The 21,305-nt window shown below is 39.5% G+C and overlaps 1 protein-coding gene and 1 long non-coding RNA gene across 4 annotated transcripts in view; one reads left to right on the top strand and one right to left on the bottom strand.

Moving 5' to 3' along the window:
• INTU (inturned planar cell polarity protein) overlaps nucleotides 1-21,305 on the top strand; it is a 39,433-nt gene that overhangs the window by 1,277 nt on the left and 16,851 nt on the right. For 2 of the 3 annotated variants that reach the window (XM_048304553.1, XM_048304555.1), the window contains exons 1-3: nucleotides 3,128-3,275; nucleotides 6,910-7,496; nucleotides 16,298-16,383. In XM_048304553.1, the coding sequence (XP_048160510.1) occupies nucleotides 3,136-3,275; nucleotides 6,910-7,496; nucleotides 16,298-16,383 (813 nt within the window). In that variant the 5' untranslated portion in view covers nucleotides 3,128-3,135. Of the gene's footprint in view, nucleotides 1-3,127; nucleotides 3,276-6,909; nucleotides 7,497-16,297; nucleotides 16,384-21,305 lie in introns of those variants that run through there. The other variant, XM_048304554.1, reaches the window with a different exon arrangement.
• On the bottom strand, nucleotides 881-3,026 carry LOC125326375. Its single transcript, XR_007203792.1, has 3 exons — nucleotides 2,743-3,026; nucleotides 2,406-2,654; nucleotides 881-970 (listed from the first exon to the last, which is right to left on the bottom strand). It is a non-coding gene; the product is annotated as an uncharacterized LOC125326375 (long non-coding RNA).

The raw sequence follows: 21,305 nt of genomic DNA, 5'->3' as shown, positions 1-21,305 counted from the left end.
GTGGAATAAGGCTACTCATGCTTGAAACATTTGCATGTTGCCTGACTGCAAATAATAGTTTTCTTTCATGCCTGACATGCCTGCTATGTATAGCAGGTGATCCTAAAAAAATAGTATTTAAAAGATTTAAGGTGAAGTAAAAGCAGTAGAAAATAAATTGAAAATTACAGCTGCTTTTCATTCTAGAGAGAAGTCTTAACTCTTACAGAGTGTTGTTCAAAAGGATGAGATGGGTTGTACTGCTCTTCCCAGATTCTTCACGGCTGTCTTCCTGTTGGTTTTGTGTTCTTCTAAAATACCTTCTGTGATCAGAGTTGATACAGAAAGCGTAAGAAGTCAGAAAGAACAGTCTATTTTATTCATTGAGGACTGGAGAGTTTGCTCACAAAATTTCTGTTCCTTTGGTCCCAGAGGTAGCCTTCATCCTCCGTGGATGTCTATATGTAAATATCCCAATTAAACTGACAGCCCAGTGTCACTCTTCAAGTCACGCTGCTTTGCTGTGGATAGTCTCTACGCAGTCCTGTCAGAGAAGTTGTGAACAGAAGGTTCTGTAACCACAGTCTTAAACGGTTTTATGGAAACCTTGTAATCAAAAAATCTTAACTATTAAGGAATCCTTGTGAAATATGCATTTTGTCCTTTAAGAAAGACTTTACAGGGCAGGGGCAAGTTGTGTTGTTGTCATTATTCCTTAAAAACGAGGGAATTATTTCTGACATATTTTGCTCATGCTGTGCACTGGAGGAATTTTAAAAAATAGGAATCAATAGATGAAATATAATGTCACTCATATTTTTTGTTACGTTTTTCTTTCAGTAAAACAGGTGTTAACAAGAAACAGAACTGATAAACAAAGATGAAACAATTTTCCGCTTAGTTTTATCTGTAACGTATCGTGTTTTATTTGCAGTGTATCATTTATGTCTGTCCAGTTGTTGGTAGAGCCTTCCTGGAAATATTAACTGATCTGAAAACAAGCAGAAAGGAAAAAATGAAACAATAACAAGTCACTTAGGGCCTTCTTGCCTCTTTATTACTAATGAAGAGCTGTAATTTGAAGTATGGAACCAGTGTGTCCTATACCCTGTCTTCTTTTAACTTCAGTCGACTTCTGAATGGATCGAGGCAGACTGTTATTTTTACAGCACAGCAACTTTTGAAACAGGTTAAGCCAAAAAAAGGTAACAAGAAACTCCTGTTCAGGAAATAAATTTCCACACGTGGATTTAGTTCTTTGCAGGAACAGCTAATCAGAACAACCTTCAGGCTTTAATTATCCACTCCTAAGTGCTCATTAACCAGTTGTCCAGTGAGGGTGAGCAGTGCTATTGATACCAGTGATGCCCCCTGGCAGAGTTTTCCCATCTGCATGTTAAAAACAGCAATTTAGCATAGAAAGCTCATGGATTCCTTAGTGAGGAGCATCAGCCCCAGCTACTTGGACTAAGTGTAAAGTGTCTGCCAGAAGACAAATTACATCAAGTCTCTTCCTAATATTTATGCCCAAGAAATGAGAGGCTTTCCTCTCAAGAGGGATTGTGTGGGAAAATCTGTGTCTTCACTAAAATAAGATCCTGCTGTGTGAGATACATGCTGCAATCTTTAATTGTTCTCACAGCAGCAAAAATTCCACATTCGTTTCAGCAAAGCATTTAGGTGGCTCCCAGCTACTCCTCTCTGAGGACCAAAACCTTCCATCATCCTTCCATTCATGATACGTTACTCCTATAAAATAGCAAGTGGTGTAAGACCACTGCCTCCTTGAGAGAGAGTCTGTATTTCTCACTTAGTGAACAAACAACTGGAACCAATTAACCAACTCTTGAACTCAGTGAAATTTAACTAACACAGCACCATCTGGCATTGACTATCACTTCTCTACAGAAACACTTCACTGTGGTGCTCGGTGTATTAAAAGTGCTTGCAAATGTAAGCATAATTAGGAAGGGCAGGACAGTGTATCTTACCTACTTCTAAATGAAACCACAGTAGAACAAACTTTTTCTCTTTAGATAGGAAATGGTTCTATCTCCCCCTCTGGATAGGTTTGTATTCTGTGCAACAGTAATTCATCTGTAAAATCAGGTCTTGTACAGGGCCTTCAGAATGGCCACAGTTTTTAACATAGGTATTTTTACTCCAGTTGAAGCCTTAATCACATGGATGTGAGTCCAAAACATTTCTGTCTGTTAATTCACTTTAAATCACACTTACTAATAAACGCTTCCCTAAAGCAGTTTCAAGTACAGGAATTTTATACCAGGATTCTGTCACCCCTACATAGCGTTCCAGCACTATAAAACCTCACTGCTGAAGCTATGCAAATATCCCACTGAGCAGAGATTAAATCCAGCACATTAAACATGTTCCAACAATTACTCTCCATCCCTTTCCCCACTCACCATGTGTGTCCTGATGGGTTTACTGACACAGCTACACAGCAAGTTGTCTGCAGGGCTGCCATAGGTCTTGTTTTTCATGGATACGAATAATTTAAATCCTGAAAACCGAGTAGGGGTTTGGGGTTTTTTTTGTCTCTCTCTTGACTGAGCGTGATTTTACACGTGTAGACTGCATAGGCTATTTTAAGGTACTTCTTCGGGTCTGTCACATCCTTGCTTCTCCTGAACCACACCGCTCTTCTGACAAACCTACAGAGAAGCTACTTTTATTTCTCACAGCTCATTAAATTTACATAATAGCACATAAAATAAAGCACAGAGGCATCCCATTGCTTACCAGTTGACCCGAGAATCACTTTTTACCTCGTCTTGCCCCTTCCGGATCACTGTTTGCTTACATTGCTCTGAGCCTCACCGCAGGACACTCGAGTTCCACTAACGGTGTCTTTTATGGGACTGGTACTGGGACCTTGCAATCAGACAACTCAGTAAAGTCTGGTTCTGCATTATGCGTCCCTGTTAGGCCACAGAAGGCCGTTCGAGGGACGGGCGAGGCTGGGCGCAGGGAAATGCCCATTGCAGAGCGCGCTCTGCCCCCAGCGCGGCGGGACCGCGGCGCAGCCGCTCACGGCCGGGCCCTCGCGCTTCCCGCCATCTCCATGGCGCGCGGGGCCCCGGCCAATGGGAGGGCTCGGCGCGCGTCACGTGCGCCGCCGGGCGCGCGGCTGTCATGGCGTCCGCGGGGCCCGGCGGGAGCGGCGCTGCTGGCGGCATGGAGACGGGCAGCGGAGAAGGCGCTGAGCCCGCGGGCACCGGCAGCGAGAGCGGCTCCTGCGGCTCCTGCGGCTCCTCGCTGTCTGCGAGCTCCGAGTAAGGGCGGGGCCGCGGTGTCTTGCGGTGGATGCCGCGGTGCGGGGCTGGCTGTAGGAGCAGTGAACGGTGTGAGCTTTCTGGCAGAGTCTCTCTGCAGAGCCCTGACGGTGACGCGGCGTGGGTTCAGTTGCGGGCAGTCCTTGCACTGAGTCCTGTATCCTAGCGCGACACGAGCTGGGAAGCAGAGGGGAAGGAGGGACTTGGCACATGATTTAGCAAGAAAGGTGTAGTCTTTCTCTTTTAGTGTCCTGTCTTTTGGGAAATACTGCGTCAGAAGATAATTCTGTAATACTAATACGTCATTTTAAAGTTATAAATGCAATCTCCAGGGTTTTAACATATGTACATGTTATTTTAATTTGGGTGAAATTAAAACTTACTAAACTTTAAAAATTTACTTGGTTCCGTGCATTAAAACAGCTCTGCTTGACACTTAAAATGTGTGTTTCAGGGTCTAATCAATGACATTTCATTCGGCGTGTTCTTTTCATCATGCTGTGCAGTGGAGGACAAAAAATATTCAAATGGGAGAATTTAGAAGTGTGTTCAAGTGTACTTTAGTTTGTAGTAGCCCTGTAACTCTGGCTCAGGGACAAAGCTGTTGTATGTACATCTATCTTACTTTATTCCTATATTTGTAAGTCAGAAGACAACTGTAGCATTTCAGCCTGAAGCCATGTGTTTTTGTATTTTGTGTGTTTGGGATTTTTCCTTTCCCAAGTCTTTCATCTAAAATGCCTCTTTAGTGGCATTCTTTATATACATTCAGGGAATAAAGCTGTCTTCCACAGTTTCCAGCACAGAACACATGTCTAATACTCGTAATAATGTGTGTAATACTTTTAATAATTTATCTGCATTTATCCAGCAGAACTTGGATCCTTTCTTTCTAATATATCTTTCTTCCATAAATGGAAAATTTCAATCAGCCCAGTTTTTCAGACATTTGTTCCAAAGTGGAAATACCTGTGTGGGATCAGTGAAACTACTCTTAGGGAAGTGCAGGCCTTCAAGTTTTTTAGCTCCCTTGACTGAAACTTCCAGTCCTAGAGGCAAGTTGAGGTTATTGTGTAAGCGCTTGTTTCAACACAGGGGAAAAGAGATAAAAATGAGATTTTTCTTTCTTCTTTTCTTTTTTTCTTTCCTTTCTTGGTTTAAATCTATTGTGACACTACAGCATTAGGGGGAAAAAAGCCTCTCATCCTAGGTGCAGACTTCTTGTTTCAGGCTTTGCTTTTCCAGATATGTGTATGGATCTTTATTGGGAAAGTGACAGTTTCTTTACACTATAGCTCCTTCTTGACTTCTCTCTGGCATTGTTCTGTTTGGGTAACCAGAGTAAACACATGCCCACACCATTTTTTTTCCCCTTGGTCCATATTGGTCTAATAAAAACAGACAACAAAGCTGGAGAACATGAGTGTATAAACTGACATCCAGGCTGAAATTTTGACATCTATCCCAGAGAAGAAGCAGCTTTTCCAAAAATCACAGTCTCTTTTAAAGAGGGAATAAAAATGCTATCATACATCACAGGAGTTTCTGCTAATTCAAATGTTATTTCTTTGTAAATTTCTTGTGTTTCCTTTTTTGTTTGGGTTTTTTTAGGGGCGGGGGGAGAGTACTGGTGTTGGTTGGCTTGGGGGGGTTGTGGGGGTGGGGTTGTTTGATGTTTTGGTTTTGCCTGATTTTGCTCACGTATGCCAGAATGTAGTACGCCTTAAAAAATAAACCAAGGAAAAACTCTTGTCATGTTATTTCTTGCCTACCACCTTCTGAGAGATGTTGGATTAGATAATGTGTGGCCTTGACAGCCTTTAGGTTTTGTTAGCATTCTGATACTTTCTTGAGTAAGAACTCAAGATTCCCTGTAAGACTCGGCAGAAATCGCACACTTGGGTTTATCCCGGACCATCAGGTATAGCCAGATTATCACAAGTGGTGGTTCTTCTTTTAAACTATCTGTTTGGGCAAAAAAGCTAATAAATGGAGAGGAGGTAGGTGATGCTTTTTCCTGTCTGCAACATCCATAGACTTCTCTCAGTAGCTGGGCCTCCAGAAAGAGAGTAATGCCAGTGTTCTCTGTATTGTTAGTCCAGCCAGATCCTCTCATTGAGCCTTGAAGGTGCTCTGGTGCAGTGTCTTTTTATAATGTTCTCTGTTCAGCTACACTTTGAAGCTTTATCATTTATCTGTGTTTTCAATGTAATGCTCTATTTGAATTATTTAGTGCTAGCTTTAAACAAAATCATCGCTCTTTATTCAGTAAAATTACTTCTAGTGTAAAATGTATGAATGCGTGTTAACTTTAAACAATTATAGTAATTATGATTTAAATCTCCGTTCTCGTTTTTCCTTTTATGATTTTTATGAAACAGCAAGACCTTTGTCATCTAGTCAGGAAGAATTAATTGGTCTTGTCTGTTCCTGAAAATCTTCCATACAGAACATCCCAGATAATTAAACCTCTGAGTACCCTTCTTACTTTGGCCATTATTGGTCCTCATCCATCTGGAGTAACATTCTAAACTTCACCTTGAGGTTCATTTGGTCTGTTGCCTCTCAGCAGGCATTTTTTGGTTGGTTTTTTTTTTCTCAGCCAAAAGAGTATGATTCCTTCAGTCTCCTTCCCTTTAAAATGTGTTTATAGGCTACTTAGTATTTGTCTCTTTGCTCTGGCTATGTTCCAGTTATTACATCTTTCTTAAAACTTATTACCCAAAACTGGACATAGCTGACACATCAGCGTTGCCAAATTAGGACAAAGAATTTTTTGCACTGTGCTGATGATGCTTCTGTTAACACATCCTGGAGCTGCTTTGCCTTTGCTTTGCAGCAGTGTCTTGCTCTTGCCTTTGGGTGATCCACTCCAGCTGCCAGATCTGTTTCTGTAGCAGTGGTGCCTCTTTACATTTTTAGTGTGTATTTCTGCCTGGAAGCTGGCATGTGCTATGTGGAACTTGGCGTTTAAAAACTGTTACCTAGATTTCATCTTAGATTATTTGGGGGTTTTTTTAATGTTAAATTTAAGTGATTTTTTAGATGTTAATCTTCTCTTTCCAAAGGGCTGGTAGTACAATCTGTCTTCCCATAACATTGCAGAATATCCTGAGTTAGAAGGGGCCCACAAGGATAAACAACTCCATCTCCAGGCTCTGCACAGGACCACCTCAAAAATCGTGCCGTGATTATATTACAAATGCATAAGGGAAAAAATAATGGGAGAGAACAAATAGGATGTAATTTTTTCTCTTAAGGGAAAGTCCCATTGTACACATGAATGTAATTACTAATTAAAAGTTTCATGTGAAAGAAATGTTGTTTGTTTTCTGAAAAGAGACTACTGTTTTTTGCAATGGATGTTTTCCTCTAAGGCATTTGAAGAAGCTATTTTAATATACGAGAGGGATGTTTTTCCTTGCCATATCCATCATTTATCTAAAACAAGTTCTAACCATCATGGCAGACTTAGAGCAGCTGAGCTTTCAATGTTCAGGAGGCAACTATATTTTTCCTTTTTTCTTTATTTAACCTTTGCACTCTGTCCCCTCCCTACTTAAAATAATCAGATGTCACTTGCACAGTGATCTTCCTTATCAGAGCTCACTGATCATTCTTCTTTCTTTTCCAGTGACCTTGAGCCTGAATGGTTGGATAGTGTGCAGAAAAATGGGGAATTATTTTATTTAGAACTAAGTGAAAGCGAAGAAGAAATTCTGCTTCAGAACAGCTGTCCAGAAATGCCAGCAGTGAATCATGTCAGGTTTCGTGAAAATGAAGCTGAAATTATTCAAGAGGGATCACGAAAGGAAAGAAAGTATGAACTGAAGAAATGGACCAAAATGCTAAAAAAGAAGAGTCTTTTACCAAAGCGTTCTGGTAAGAAAGGCAGTGGAAGCTGCAATGTGCACCCCACTGGTCCTACTTCCATATTGAAACACCAGTCTGCTCAGAAAATGGGTGTCACTGTTCAGCAAAAGTACAAAGATGTGTCTGTTTATGTAAATCCCAGAAAACTCTACAGTGCTGGGGAAGAAGAGCAGCAGAGGCTGCTGGAGGCCTTAGTAGGGATTGTCCATCAGTCTTCATGGAGCAGCAGAAGAGTGGAAAAACAAGGCAGGAGGGATAAAGCCACCAGAGGAGTCAGTGAAGAGAAGCTTGTGGTACATGGCTTGGTGCCAGGTAGTTCTGCAATGAAAACAGGTCAAATCCTGATTGGTAAGTAACTGAAGGAATAGTTAACTTCTACACTCTTCCTTTAGCATGAAGATTTGTGGGTTTTTTGCTGTTAGAGGCAGCTGACTTGAATATTCCCGAGACATAAGCAATTACATCAGTTCTCGAGGGATTATTTTAAATCAGTGTCATTGCATCTGATGTTTTGTTACCTAGTCAGTTTTACTGCATTATTGGTTTTAAGAATATGTGGCGTAATCTAGAATGTGTTAATACAGTAAGGAGATGACCATTCCTTAGTGTTCAGAGATTGAGCAGCTTGGAGCAAGAAATACCCCCCCACCACCTTTAATTTAGGATTTTAACTGAGGATTTGCTCAGTAGATAGGTGGGACTGGAGAAAACGTATAGTCTGCCAGATACCCTATTTAGATTTTGTTCTTTTCCACAGCATCCCCCTGAGATAAAAAGCTTTACTGTATATACGCTTTAAATTGATTTAGTGCCATAAAAATGAGGAAAAAAAATACCGAGTAAGATACGTTCATACGTTATAAACTTTCTGCACAGCCTTGTTTGGTTATTTTTCTGTTCAGCAAGCCTAACAGCAGCTTCCTCAGTAGTTTAGATTTTGGGAGGCTCCAAATCCATCACAGGGCTGCAGTTTGGGGAGGCAGTGAGCCCGTACAGCCTTTGTGTTGGTTTGGCCGCTTGGACACTTCCATGAGCTGATGAAACAGCCTGGCAGGAAACTAACCCAGAAGAGAAATTGGCAGTCTAGTATTTTGCTGGTGTAGTAAGTTAAACTTGGGACACAGAAGGTCTGACAAGCACCCAAATGTGAATAATGGAGGGGAATGAACTGCTGTGAGGGGCAGTGAGGGAGCAGAAATACTCCCACTCCCAACATTGAGGCCACCAAAAACTTGGCACTCACAGACATCAGCCTGAGAGACAGTAAATGTGAGACAACTAGGCCACATCTGTAAAGGGTGAAAGATTACATAATTATCCTTGAAGCTGGTTGCTCACAGAATGGGAGAGCAAAGATGTGATGTTGGTTAGGAGATCATTAAAAATCTTAATGCTATAGTAGCACAAATCCCACAAAGTCAGCATGAGTGCTTTTGAAATTCCAGTGTTGTGTATGTAACAAGGCACATCGTGCTTTGACTGGCTGGTTGTTCCAGCACGTGTTTTTGGTAGAGATGCTAAAGAATACTCCAGAGGGAAAATTGGATAACTTTCAAATTTTACCAGCAAGAACTGATTAGTCAAGAAGTGGGGGATGTCGGCTGAGAGGGAGGAGAGAGCAAGTTTCAACTTGATCTGCTTAATGCTATTTAATCTCATTAGTGTACAAGTGGGTGTTTGTAACCTGTAAGTTAATTTTGGGACACAGATTTGTATATAAGAGTTTTGTGAGAGCAGGTGTGAAGTCAGAACAGCGTAGGCAAGTACCAGATCCAGGAGATCAAGCTGACCTAACCAGAGATAGAATTTCATCTGCTGCACTTAATGCTTCCCAGAGCTAGTGAGGACAAAAACTGTGGGGGTTTTTCGTTTGTTTCAAAGAGAAGAGCATTTAGCTTAATCTAAGAAGAGTCTTGCACTTTAATATGTCCTAGGCTATCATCAACCCTTGCCTTGTTTTTTTGCACATTGAAACTGAAATAGTTTTAAGCATACTGGGGTTATTCAACTCTTAAATGGGAAAATGAGCTGCATTCAGTGCCAACAGTGGAAAATATATAATTTTCATGTAAAAATACTTTCAAATTATATATCTATAGTGAAGCTGAGTACTGTGGAATTTTTATGTGGTGTCTAGAAATAGGGATGCTTTGCATAAATTAGATGTTCAGATTTCAGTGTTGTCTGCATAAAGAATATACAGGAAAAAATTCCTGTTCTTGTCAAAAATCTGTCTGGTTTACTGGTCCTGTACAGCACATCACAGAATAGCATAGCTATGTTGTACACCCAAAGCCTGATTTAGAAGCAAATAGACAGCTCCTCAGATCTTCCGAGGAGCTGAAGTTGGAAACAAAGTTCAAGAGTAATAACAGTAGAACTTTGCCTTTCAGTCCTTCTTGATAAAAGTAGGTTTTTGGAGTCCTGTTGAGAATTGTGGAAACAGCCAGTAAAGGACATTTTTGTGGTCAGTCTAAAACTGAAGAATTAGCACAAAAGTGAGCAGCTTCTTAAGCCATCACAAATGAGGAATACCTGATTGGCACAGCACAATGCCTGCTGGCTGGTCTGGTTATAACTTTGTTCATCTTCATTGACCTGTATGTGCATAAGCATTAACCTGTTTTTGTTTGGCTTTATAATATTTCAGTGGCCTTCAGTGGTCCAGATCAGCTTGGTAGTAGTCCTTTGTGAGGCAAATCCAAACTATATTTTCCTTTAAAAAGACATGCTTTAAAATGACATCTGGTTGTCTTCCTGGTAAGCAGTTTGCAGCACTCATTTTGACTCACAAAGTGGTTTATGCTTCAACATTTTTAGTAGAAATAACTTCTTTTCCCATCCTTAATAATCGCTTTCCTCAGGTGGCTTTTCTTATTTGTTTTGAAGTGTGTATCCCTTATAGCTTTGAACACTTAAAACATCTGTTTATTATTTGTGCAATACACTTTAATTTTTTGTTTTTAAGATTGCATATGGAAGTCGTAAGTCTTGTTGCTGTACTTTATTAACCAAGTGGAATGCAGGCGCTGACCGTATGAAAGTAAATACAGCAGTTTTGCCAGCTAAAAAACCCTGCTGCTTTGTAACTCTAGAAAGATGGCACTCTGTCCATGTGTTGCTTATCAGTTCATCTATCTTTTCTTTTTATATTTAGCAGGTCAGCATCCATCTTAAATTTTCAAAACAGAAAAGCCCTCATTGATTTTTAAACTCATTGCCACTTTCATTTTGGTTAAGATGAAATACAGTTGCTTCTATCTCATGCTTTTTAAGTGTCTTTTGTATTTTCAGCAAAATATTTTCCTTGCTTAAGTTAATGTGCAACATTATACAAAGCTTGGTCTGCAGTGGAAAACTTTGAGCATATCTTCAAAGAGGAAAAGCTTCTCAAAATACTCACGTTTAAATCCAGACAAATAAGGGTTGTGATAGGTAATGCCATTATAATTTGATTCCCACCCCCCTTCAAATTGAAACCTGTTGGATTCATGGCAGGGAAGAGTTCTTGTAAATGCTGATGAGCATCATCTTTACCATAGTAAAAATAAAAAATTAATTCCAATGACACTGTAAATAGAGCAAAGCTTTTCTCACTGGCAGAGAGTACTGTTGTTACCCTCTTTGAAAGTATCTTATAGCTCTCATCACCAAATAGCTCAGCATGAATCTTCTCACTTTATCAGTATGTACAATTGTCAAAAAATTGTGAAATCTCCTGCCTGACAAGAATTAATTGTGGAGGAAGGTAAAGATGGGTTATAATAATCCAGTTTTGAACATGTATGCACAAGCTACAGGCTGCTGGTGCAAGCTTCCCTTGAAAGGTCCATATCCTTAGAGTCCTATCAGAAATAAAAGCGCTTGAAAGGACCAAAATCCTGTGAGAGTTTGAGATTTTTATGTGGAATTACTGTAGGTGGTGTATTTGTTGGAAAGACTCTCCCAAGTAGAGATGTTGGGCTCACAAGATGGAAACAGAGCTTGTGTAAGCTTTGCTTTGTGCTCACTGGGATGTTGGGGATGTTGCTTTTGTTCTCTTAATCTCCTCTTGAAGCACAGCAGCATTGGTTTGGATGAAAGCAGCCTGGTAACGTATAAAACAAGTAATTGATCTTTTCTTCAGTAGGAATGTGTTCCATAGTTTGCCTTTTTTGGAAAGATGTATGGGAACTTTTGTAAGTGCTCCCACCAAGTCATTACCAAGAATGGAGGAAACTAAATATCAGGACTCCATGACAAAAGTGTGCTTTGTCTCCATCCTCTCCCATGTGAACCACTTGATTCTCATGATTTCAGAAAAAAAATGTTCACTTCCCTTCACAGTATAGAAGTGGTGCTCACTTGCCAGTCAGTGTCCCTGGGCTTAATGCAGTGGAGATCTGCTTTTAGAAATGGTGCATGCAGGTTTATCTCTAGGGAAGGGATGGTTAACAGCAGTCATAGTCTTGTGCCTCAAGTGGCGAAGAGATAGGCAATTCTGAAATAAACATTCTAGGGATGGCAGCAATGCCAAAGACTTTCCTAAACTTTGTCCTTAAAGAGGCAGGAATAATTCCATCAGCTGTGTGCAGACTGGGTGTTTGAGATCAACACACACTGGTCTTAGCTGCTGCTGACTGGATGGGAGAAGTCTCTTCTGATGAGAAGATTGATAGAACAAATAAAATAGGAAAAAATTCCTGCCTCGCCTCTTTTTGTTTCATCACTCAAGTACAATTCAGTCCTGCTTAACATTGTGCAGAGAACATGTATAGATGTCTTGCAGTTTCTTTGTGAACTGAGAATCTTTCCACAGTAAGTAATAGAATTCAAAAGCTTGATCATTCATTTTAATGGGATCCGAGTAAAGCTTACGTCATTCCTTAAAGAGAATCCTAGACTCATAGTACAGTTTGGATTGGAAGAAATGTTTAAGATCATCTAGTCCTAACCCCACACTAGATCCATCCAACCTGGCCTTGAACACTTCCAGGGATGGGCAGCCACAGCGTCTCTGGGCAGCCTGTGCCAGGGCCTCACCACCATCAGAGTGGAGAATTTCTTCCTAATACATTATCTAAACTGCTTTCTTTCAGAAGGACATGTATTTTTTCTAAAGATAAATTTGTTGGCTTAAGGAATTATATCCTGGAGCTGCCTGAAGAAAATTCATTTCCTCTATTGTAGTGGCTCGCTGCGTCTCTAAAAGTCGAACTGACTGATACTTTGTTCTGATGTTTCTCCCTATATCTGTAATTCAGTGATGTTTTAGTCTGGGATGGTTTGACTTACTCTGCAGACAATCGAGTTAGACCAACTTAAACAATTGCAAAGGCTATTTACACTTTGATTTCATTTAACCTGAATTGTTTAAGCATTAGGTAAGTGAAATTAGATTAAACTTCATACAACTGCATTGATTTTTTGACATAATTCATGTGTGTAGACGTAAATCAGTCTGTCTTTCTGTAAGTCTTTTACTCTGCTAAAGTGCAAGAAACAATTCTCAAATAAATGTAGATGTCAAGCTCTTACAAAGTAAGACTTGCATGTACAAACTCTTTCACAGCAGTTAATTATTACACTGAGTAAATCTTGTGGTCATGTCCTGCTTTAAAAATACTCAGGGTTTGTAATTCTACATATCTTATTCTTTGCCCAGTGATGTCATTTATTCTCTTACTCTATTCTTTGACTGCTGTTGTGTGTGGCAAAAAGAAAAGAAGGAAAAAATGCAAGCACCCACCCTCACTGCCTCTACTCCCAATTCCGAAAAATCCATCCTAATCAGTAGAGATTTTCTCTGTTGTGGATCAAGTTGCTCTCTTTGATAGTGATACAGCATTTTCTGGCAGAAGGCAGGCAGCCTTACAGGACTGCTTGGCCTGTGTGCTCTGGAATGCTGTTCCATGTATGGTCCATGATTACATTTTTACCAATTGGATGGAATAAATATTTACTGCTGCAATGAAAGTTTTACATGTGTAGATTAGGCATTGAATAAATAAAACACTTGGAGTATGTAGCATGTAAATACTGATGGCTCTTCTCCTTTCAAAGTGCCTTTGTCTATTCCACCCTGGGAGATGTGGTTCCAAAACGTTCCCTCAAGTGCTAAGGTGTGGATGTCTGCACAAAGTGTGTGCAGCTCCTCTGACTGGCTTTACAACAGAATTCCTAAGGATCCAGTCAAACAAACAGAACACAAACAACTTTTGTTTAAATAGATGAGTTTAAGATGAGTACAAGAGCAATTTATGCTTTCTCTTGTAGTTGTGGATAATGATCTTTAATACAGTGTTCTTAACAAAGAACATAGTAATCCTGTTTATAATTCTTGTTATATTAGAGTAGCCTGAGTGCTCTGCTTTTCATTACTAATTTTCATGTCCTGGGGCTCTGGCATGGGCTTACTGAGTTCCTCTTAAATGCTGTCTAACTTTCAGCTTTTCTGTTTTTGAATTACTGTTGTGTTGAAGATTTGACAGGCTAAAACTTAACTGCGCAAGAAACACAGAGGTTAGGGAGAGAGCCATTTCTTGAAAGAGAAAAAAATTAAATATTTTTATGTGTAGAATAAAATGTAACCTTTTCTTGGTTTTGCATTCAGGAGGAGTAGGAATTAATTTTCCTTCAGTGTAAAAGAAGAGTGAGCAGTTGGTTATTGCCTGATGTATTAAAGAGGAATATTGCTTGCGTTTTGGGGGTACTCAGTATTTCCTTTCTGATGGTTAATTAAGAAGAATGTTCTTTCTCTTGTTGGCCTTGATGGTGTGTTGCACTGATTTTGAGGAATCTACTTTGTGCCTGGGAAGAATTCCAGTTGCAGTTGAAGGTATTTAACAACAAGGTAGAACATAGGAATAATGGTAACTGTCAGTTTCTTCTAAACTTGAACGTTCCGTGACCTTTGATAGATTCTCAGGGAATGGAGAGACCTTAGAGACTCAGGCTGTGCTTTTCCATAGTCTGCATGTCATTATCACTGTGTCAGTTTGAGCTGAGCAAGTCTTCTCCTGGAAAATTGAAATACCTACTGAACCTCACAGTGGGTCAGCGCTTTATTTCTGCAGTTGATCACATCTTTGTTGCCAAGTCGAGGCTTAAAATACAACTATGCTAAACATGCACATTTGCTGCAACTCCATATCCTTTTTCTAATCCCTTTCCACTGCCTGAGTGATGAAGGCCATGTTAATAATCTTGGAGAGGATGTAGAGGTACTTTTTAGGGGAGTCTTTGTGCAGCTCGAGAAATTGAAGCTTGGTTTTCAATTTGCTCTTTCAGAGGAGCTCTTGGTGTTTTTAGTTGATGCATAAGAAGGACCTTGGAATCGAGTCCCTTTCAGTGTTCAGTAAGAAGCTAATTTCTTTATTTCCCTTCCTACAGAGAGAAGATACAAGCTAGAAACTAATCAAGCTTTTCACCTGACAAAAAGCAGAGACAGTTGAAAATGACATCAAAGAAAAATCAAGTAGAAAATAAGGCCTGTTTTGTTACTCTGAAGTTGAATATTTGCCTCTGAAAAGGAACCAATGAATCAAGTCCTGGAGCCACTGGCAGTCGCTTCTTACAGTTCTTGTCATAAATTTATATTGCCTCATCTTAGGTATTTTGCTCTAGGTACCCTTATTGGAAAGTTTTTTAGAAATTCTCTGGTTAGGGTCTGCAGAACCTTCTGATTTCCGTTCTGATTTCTCACCTAGGTTTTGCTTACCTTGTCTTTAACCAAGAGGTTCTTCATTTCCCACGGTTGCTACAGTATCACGTCTGTGTATATGATCTCATTTGATTTCTTGAGCACAGGTGAATAGGACTGTAAGGAGTACTCTGGATGGGATCACTCACCTACATTTCAAGGAAAGAACAAAAATGGTCAAAAAACCTTTTATTTTTACTTTCCAATCTCTATTCCTTTTGACAGGTCTGTGTAGTTTTATCTCTTGATGCTATTTTATGTTTTATAGCTTCACAAGTTGGTTTTCTTTTCCACAGGTCTCATATCCCTCTTGCACACTCCATGCTTAAACATGCATCTTTTTGAGGGGGATGAGGCATAGGTTACCAATTAGTTAGCACTGGGATACTTCTTGAGAATATTTTCCTTCACTTCATATAGAAATCCCAGTCTGATTTTTCTAGTTTAAACTGGAATGTGGATTTCAAGTTTGTAAGCTCTAATTTGGTTCTGTTTTCTTTTGTAAGTGGTGCCTTTAATTTTTCAAACCTTTTCCACTTGTAGTTAATGACTTTTTCTTTGGGACCGTAAGGGGTATTTTTTCCCCATTTCCAGTGATTGTAAGGGTGTCAGATGTACAGAGCACAAGATGCCATTGGGCAGGAAAAACTGGCAGATAAAAATATGGAGAGGAGGAGCCACAGCAGGGGCAAGGAATGGAAAAGAAAGGACTGAGTTGTGAAATCTGTTGTGTTTTCTGGTCAAGTAACAAGAGTGATAGAAGCCTGGGTGGAGGGGAGAGGCTTAGAGAGTTATTGTACAGCAGAGCCACCAAGATGATCAGAGGGATGGAGCACGTCTCTCATGAGGAAAGGCTGAGAGAATTGGGGTTTTTCAGCCTGGAGAAGAGAAGCTTTGTGGTGACCTAACTGTGGCCTTTGAGTGCCTGAAGGGAGCTTACAGGAAAGATGGGGAGACACTTTTTACAAGGACATATATTGACATGGTAAGGGGGAAAGTCTTTAAACTGACAGTAGATTTAGAGTGGATATGAGAAAGAAATTTTTGACTGTGAGGATGGTGGGACACTGGAAAGGATTGCCCAGAGAAGCTGTGGATGCCCCGTCCTTGGAAGTGCTCAAGGCCAGGTTGGATGGGATTTGGAGCAACTTGGTCTAGTGGAAGGTGTCTCTGCCCATGGCAGGGGGTGGAACTAGATGATCTTCAGGGTTCCTTCCAACCCAAACCATTCTGTATTTCTATGATTTTTGTCAAATGATATGAGTGTGGCCGTAAGGCCTTAAGAGCACTGAGGTAACAGACTAAATGTGGTAAATGTTGCATGAGCAAATGTCTGTTTAAATGTAACAAATAGACATTTATGACAGCTTGAGAGGCATACTAATTTTTAAAACTAAGACTCTTTTTCTCTCTGTATTGTGGTGCAATAGCAACTGCCTTTCTCATTCCTTGTCTGTTCCACCTCCAGGAGATGTTCTTGTTGCCATAAATGATGTCGATGTGAATTCTGAAAACATCGAGAGGGTTTTGTCTTGCATTCCAGGTCCTATGCAGGTACAGTAGTTGAACATTTATTCCAAAAATCCTCTGTAAAAGTGAGTACTGCTTCTAGCCTTTTTTTCCTGAGGAAACAAAATTTAGGTGGCCTTTTTCTTAAAACTTCCTCTGTTACCTTTTGAATGCATTGCTTGACTTCAGTCAGAGTAGAAATTTCAGAGTTTAATTCTGGTAAGTTACATGAAAATAGGTAGGTGCTGATATCTAGCTTAAAAATAAACATGTCAGCAAAACAGTAATGGATTTTGTTCTGCCAATTACTGCATTTAAAATGGTAATAATTGCTCTGAAAATACTTAAATAGAATAATTATGTCTTCATCATTATCAACAAGACTCACAAACCACAAGAGAGTAAAAAGAAGCCTGAATTAACAAGTAGTGTTATTAAAAATATTTAAGAGCATTTAAATGGTGAAATGGGTACTGCTTTAATATTTAAATAGAATAATTAATTACTGGGGTTCTAAGAGATGTGAGATTGAAGACTTTTAAGATCTTTCAAAACTCAACAGTGATGAAATTGATAGAAGTCAGTAATAAAAACTGATAACCAAAAGAAACAATTCCAGAAAACCTGACCTGATGAATAATACTTCTTTCCCCAAAACCTACTGCAAATACCTTTTGTTCTAGCTGAATAGTAATTTTGTAGCTGTAATGAGGAATTAAATAAGTAATGAAGAATTAGATAGCTATTTCAGAACTAAACCAGTAGAGTGCTACTTACCTAGGATGTTAGTAGCATAAAATTTAATATTTTGAATTATGCTGCTTAAATCCACTTCCTCATGGACAGGAAGACAAGGTAAAAGTTGACACTTAGAGGTATGAGCAGGAGCAGGTTAAAAATTAAAGTGTCTCTTGGTAGTTTTTCTTCAGGTAGAATATATAAGGTGATGATAATAACTGAACCCTTTTACAGTCCAGAGATTTTAAAAAGTGGAAATTTACTGTTTTCTTTAACACAAAAGCTCTGTTTGCAACTTACATAGTGCAAGTTCCTGTGGAAATATATCTGCAGCTGCAGTGAGATTGAGTACTGGGATGTCAGGTCAGGAAGCTTTCCAAGATATTTGACAGTCTGAAGTTTGCCTGAGCTACTGGAGTTGTGGTCAGGTACTGGCAGAGCTCCATGGGAGAAAAACCTTCTCTTGTCCATCTTTGACCAAATACGGAGTTGCTGTAACTGTTATTAAACACAGAATGATTAAAAAAGCAGAGATGATCTAGTTTGTGTAATTGTATCCTTGCTAGATTAGAGGTATTGCTTGTTGCTAAAAGGCAGTGCAGCCCTTTAGAGAGCAGTTCCTTGTGATGCTGTGTTAATGCTTGCACTGTCAGTAAATCTGTCAAGCGGGCAGCGATTACTTGAAATGTGTAACAGTTTGTCATGGTGGCTTTCCAAATCCTCTCATAAAAGTGCAATTATTCCTTTTCTACTGTGCAGTTTGAGTCAAGCTAGACAAGTGATGGCTGGAATAGACCAGTGGAGATTTAAATACAGAGTTCTGGGGTTTTTTGCAATGCAGTACACTGCAATCATGCTGCTGAGGGAATAGAGGGTTGTTGTGTCTGACATTTTGTAGTACAAGCAAAATTGTTACTGTGTTCTCATTCACCTTACCTTGCAAAATATCAAAAAAGATGCCATGTAAAAAGCCTTTTTACTTACATATGAGTTATTTCCATAAGTGAAGTCCCTACTCTTCTGGGTTCATGTTAAAAATTGCTGAAATTAATTTCAAAAACTTAACTACCTAGATTTTCTCAGTTGTACCATGTGACATAACATCTCATTACTGTATTTCCAGAATTTTGTTTTTCTTACCTCAGTTTAGGCAACTAGATCTAGGCTTGTAAGGGCTAGTTTAGTGCATTTGCTGAGCAATACAAATCCAATGCTCCATTAGTCCTTTTCTTTACATTTCTGTAATCAAAATAGTTGCTGTTTCCTAGAACCACAAGACAGACTAGGAAGGGCAAGATACGCTAAAAGAATATACTCTTTTTTGCTCTGATACTCAGAAGTTGCAGAACCATTTTACACAAAACTTTCTAAAAATATCCAGCCTGAGGCAGACATTTAGAATCAGAAATTTCAGCCTGAAATTTTGAGTTACAGTTGTGCAGACCATAAGCACATGGCAAACAGATACTGAAAACAGGAAGCAACAGGCAGTCTTTAAAAGGCAGACAATGCCCCCAGCTCTGTCTGCAATAAAATCCATATTCCAAGCCATGCAGCTTTCTTGCAGATGAAATCATGCCTTTCTGGGGCATGTAGTCTAACAGCTACATTTTCTCTTTTGACACTGAGAAATGTGTAAGAGTATCGAGAAACAAATAAAATACAGAGTGACCGTCCAATCATTACTTTCCAGCTTCCAGCAGTTAATAGTAAAGGACTTGTAAAATCAGTTAAGGGTTTCTATGTTCTCCTTTGTTTCTTAAAATTCTTTTGACCTCCACAGCATCCTGGAGCAGTGATTTATGTAATTGATTTGTATTATGTTAATTATCATTGGTTTTCAAATTGCCATCTAATCAAGTGCATGTCATACCCCCATGTTCCTGTGTTATGAGAAAAAGTTAACTGTCCATGTCTTATCCTTCCATGGCTGTGGAGAGCTCTGTCATGTTCCACTTCTGTTACGTTTCCTAAGCAGAAAATTATGATCCATGTCCCTCAGGGTTTGCTGTTCCTGACACCTTCTTGCCATTTGATTCAATTCTTTTGGAGAACTGTTCTAAGTATTGAGAATGCGTGCATGATACATAGAATGGAATACTAATGCTTTTCCCATTCTTCTTGTCATTTTCTTTGGTGTTTCCTGTTGTGCATTGAACTGTTTTTCTTCAGGAGAAATGAAATCAGAGCTGTGGAAGGTTTCGCAGTCAGTACTTATAAAAGGGGACTTCAGTAGTCATATTTAATCAGATCCGGTGCATATTTAATCAGATCAGCTCAGGATGGAGATTCATCTCTTCTCCACAAAAAACAAACAAACAAACCAACCCAGTTTTTTAGGATATGTAGAAATGCAGTCTCTTGGTCCTTTTCTATTACAGTTGTGTGGGAGGCAGCATGGACGACTCCAGGTTGAAAGAGAATTAAAGTGCTGGTCAGTCCAGTTTGTTCTGAGCTCTTCCCTGGAGGATCGTATGGTTGTGTCTCTAAGACAGGACAGAGTTTGTTTTTTTAAGAAGTGGAGAGACTAAAAGATAGACTGCAGCAAGAATGACATCTGTGTGTCATTAGTGTAGAGACTGTAGCCTAAGTGTCATGAGTAAATGTCCACAGACAAGATGCAGTAGAAGTTAAGAGAAATAACTATTGAGCCTTGAGGAAATCTGTAAAAAGTTAAACAGGGTATGAGGAAAATGTTCGGAAATATATGCAGATGGCGTGACAAAAAAACAGAACCGAGTCTCAGAATGCTGGAGAAGAAAACATACTCTTATGAAACTGTCAGCTATCAAGTTACTGGGTCTTGGAAAGCAGCTGCTTCTTAGTGTTCCTGCTCCTCGAGCCCTGTTCATGTGCAGTGTTAGGAATCAAAACTGAACTGATGAGGAGAGGGCGAGGGATGAGTTACTGTCAGAAAAGAAAGGGGTAGTACAGGACAGGAGAACAGTGCTGTACCAGGAAGAGGAAGAGAAAAGAGAAAAAAGGCTGATAGCAGCCCAAATAGGAGAGGAGAAAATCAATGGAAAGTGTTAGGAGAGGGAGTAAAGTGGAAGGGGAAGGTGGCAGCCAGGGACACAAATGTAGCTGTAAGAGCTGACGATGGCACTTCTCTCCAAGCTAGTCTGACAGTCAGTGGGTGTTTTAAAGCATCATTATTTCTTGCTGGCACCCCTCTCTTGAAGTATGTGTACACACATAGACAATTAACAAAAAATATCTGGTTTTAAATGTATGAATTACCTCTGCTTGGCCTTCTCAAAATTTATCACAACTGGCAAAATATAAATGGATTTTTTTGCATCAGTCCTCAGGCTAAACTGTCACTGATTTTAGCAAAGAAGCAGGATTTGGTGTGATGTGTTATGTTCAGAACTTCCCAGTCAATTAGGCGTGTTACAGGTATTTCAAGGCAGACAAACAGTCTTGAGTAAAAGCATGTGGAAGGGGGAACTAAGAGCAAGCCTACTTACACCAAATACATCTTCATCCAAGAAGATAAATGAATTTTTTCTCCTTGGAAATTACAACTTTATGCTCAGTCAAGAGGTAGGTGTTTCTCACATCTCCTCCTTTCATACTTTGGATAATGTGTTCATTCACAGAAAACGAAAAAATCACTTATGTCACTGCTGAGACAACTAACAAACATGATTTTTGTAAGTCAGGGCTTAAAAAAGTAGTTCTGTAAAGCAGATTTTGAAACATATTTCTGCATCAAGTTTGGATTATGTGCTGCTTGTGTGTCGGGAAAAGCGCATTTATTCTAAAATTCCTGGGGTTTAATTTATTTGAGAAATAAGGGACAGTAAACATGATAAAATTTTTTGGCAAAATAAGCTTTATCATCTAAACTTTCATAGTTTTATTTAAGAGAGGATGTTCTGTTTGTGTTTTGATCTTTTTTCTTCTGAGGACATAGCACAGTAAGGGATGTAAACAATTTTAATGCTACTTGGTAGTCGTGTAAATTGTTAAATGCAGCAACAAAACCCTTATGAAGGTGGAAGATTGAAAGAGTTGCTACTGTGGCAATTTAACAGACTTTTGCAGCCCAATGTAAATTTAAATGGATTTCCCTGTGCAAATGTGTCAGTGCACTCAAAATGGCAAAGAAATGCTCAAGAAAGAGCCTTCAGGATATGTACTTAGGAAACTGCTGACATTTTGAAAGAAGTCAAATACTGTGTGTGTTTCAAAGGCACAGTAATGGGGTTTGTGTTCAAACAAAG

Source organism: Corvus hawaiiensis, chromosome 5 (genome assembly GCF_020740725.1).
Source record: "Corvus hawaiiensis isolate bCorHaw1 chromosome 5, bCorHaw1.pri.cur, whole genome shotgun sequence".
Lineage (NCBI taxonomy): Eukaryota > Metazoa > Chordata > Aves > Passeriformes > Corvidae > Corvus > Corvus hawaiiensis.
The sequence above is the reverse complement of the archived record's forward strand: the minus strand, read 5'-3'. Positions and strand labels throughout refer to the sequence as shown.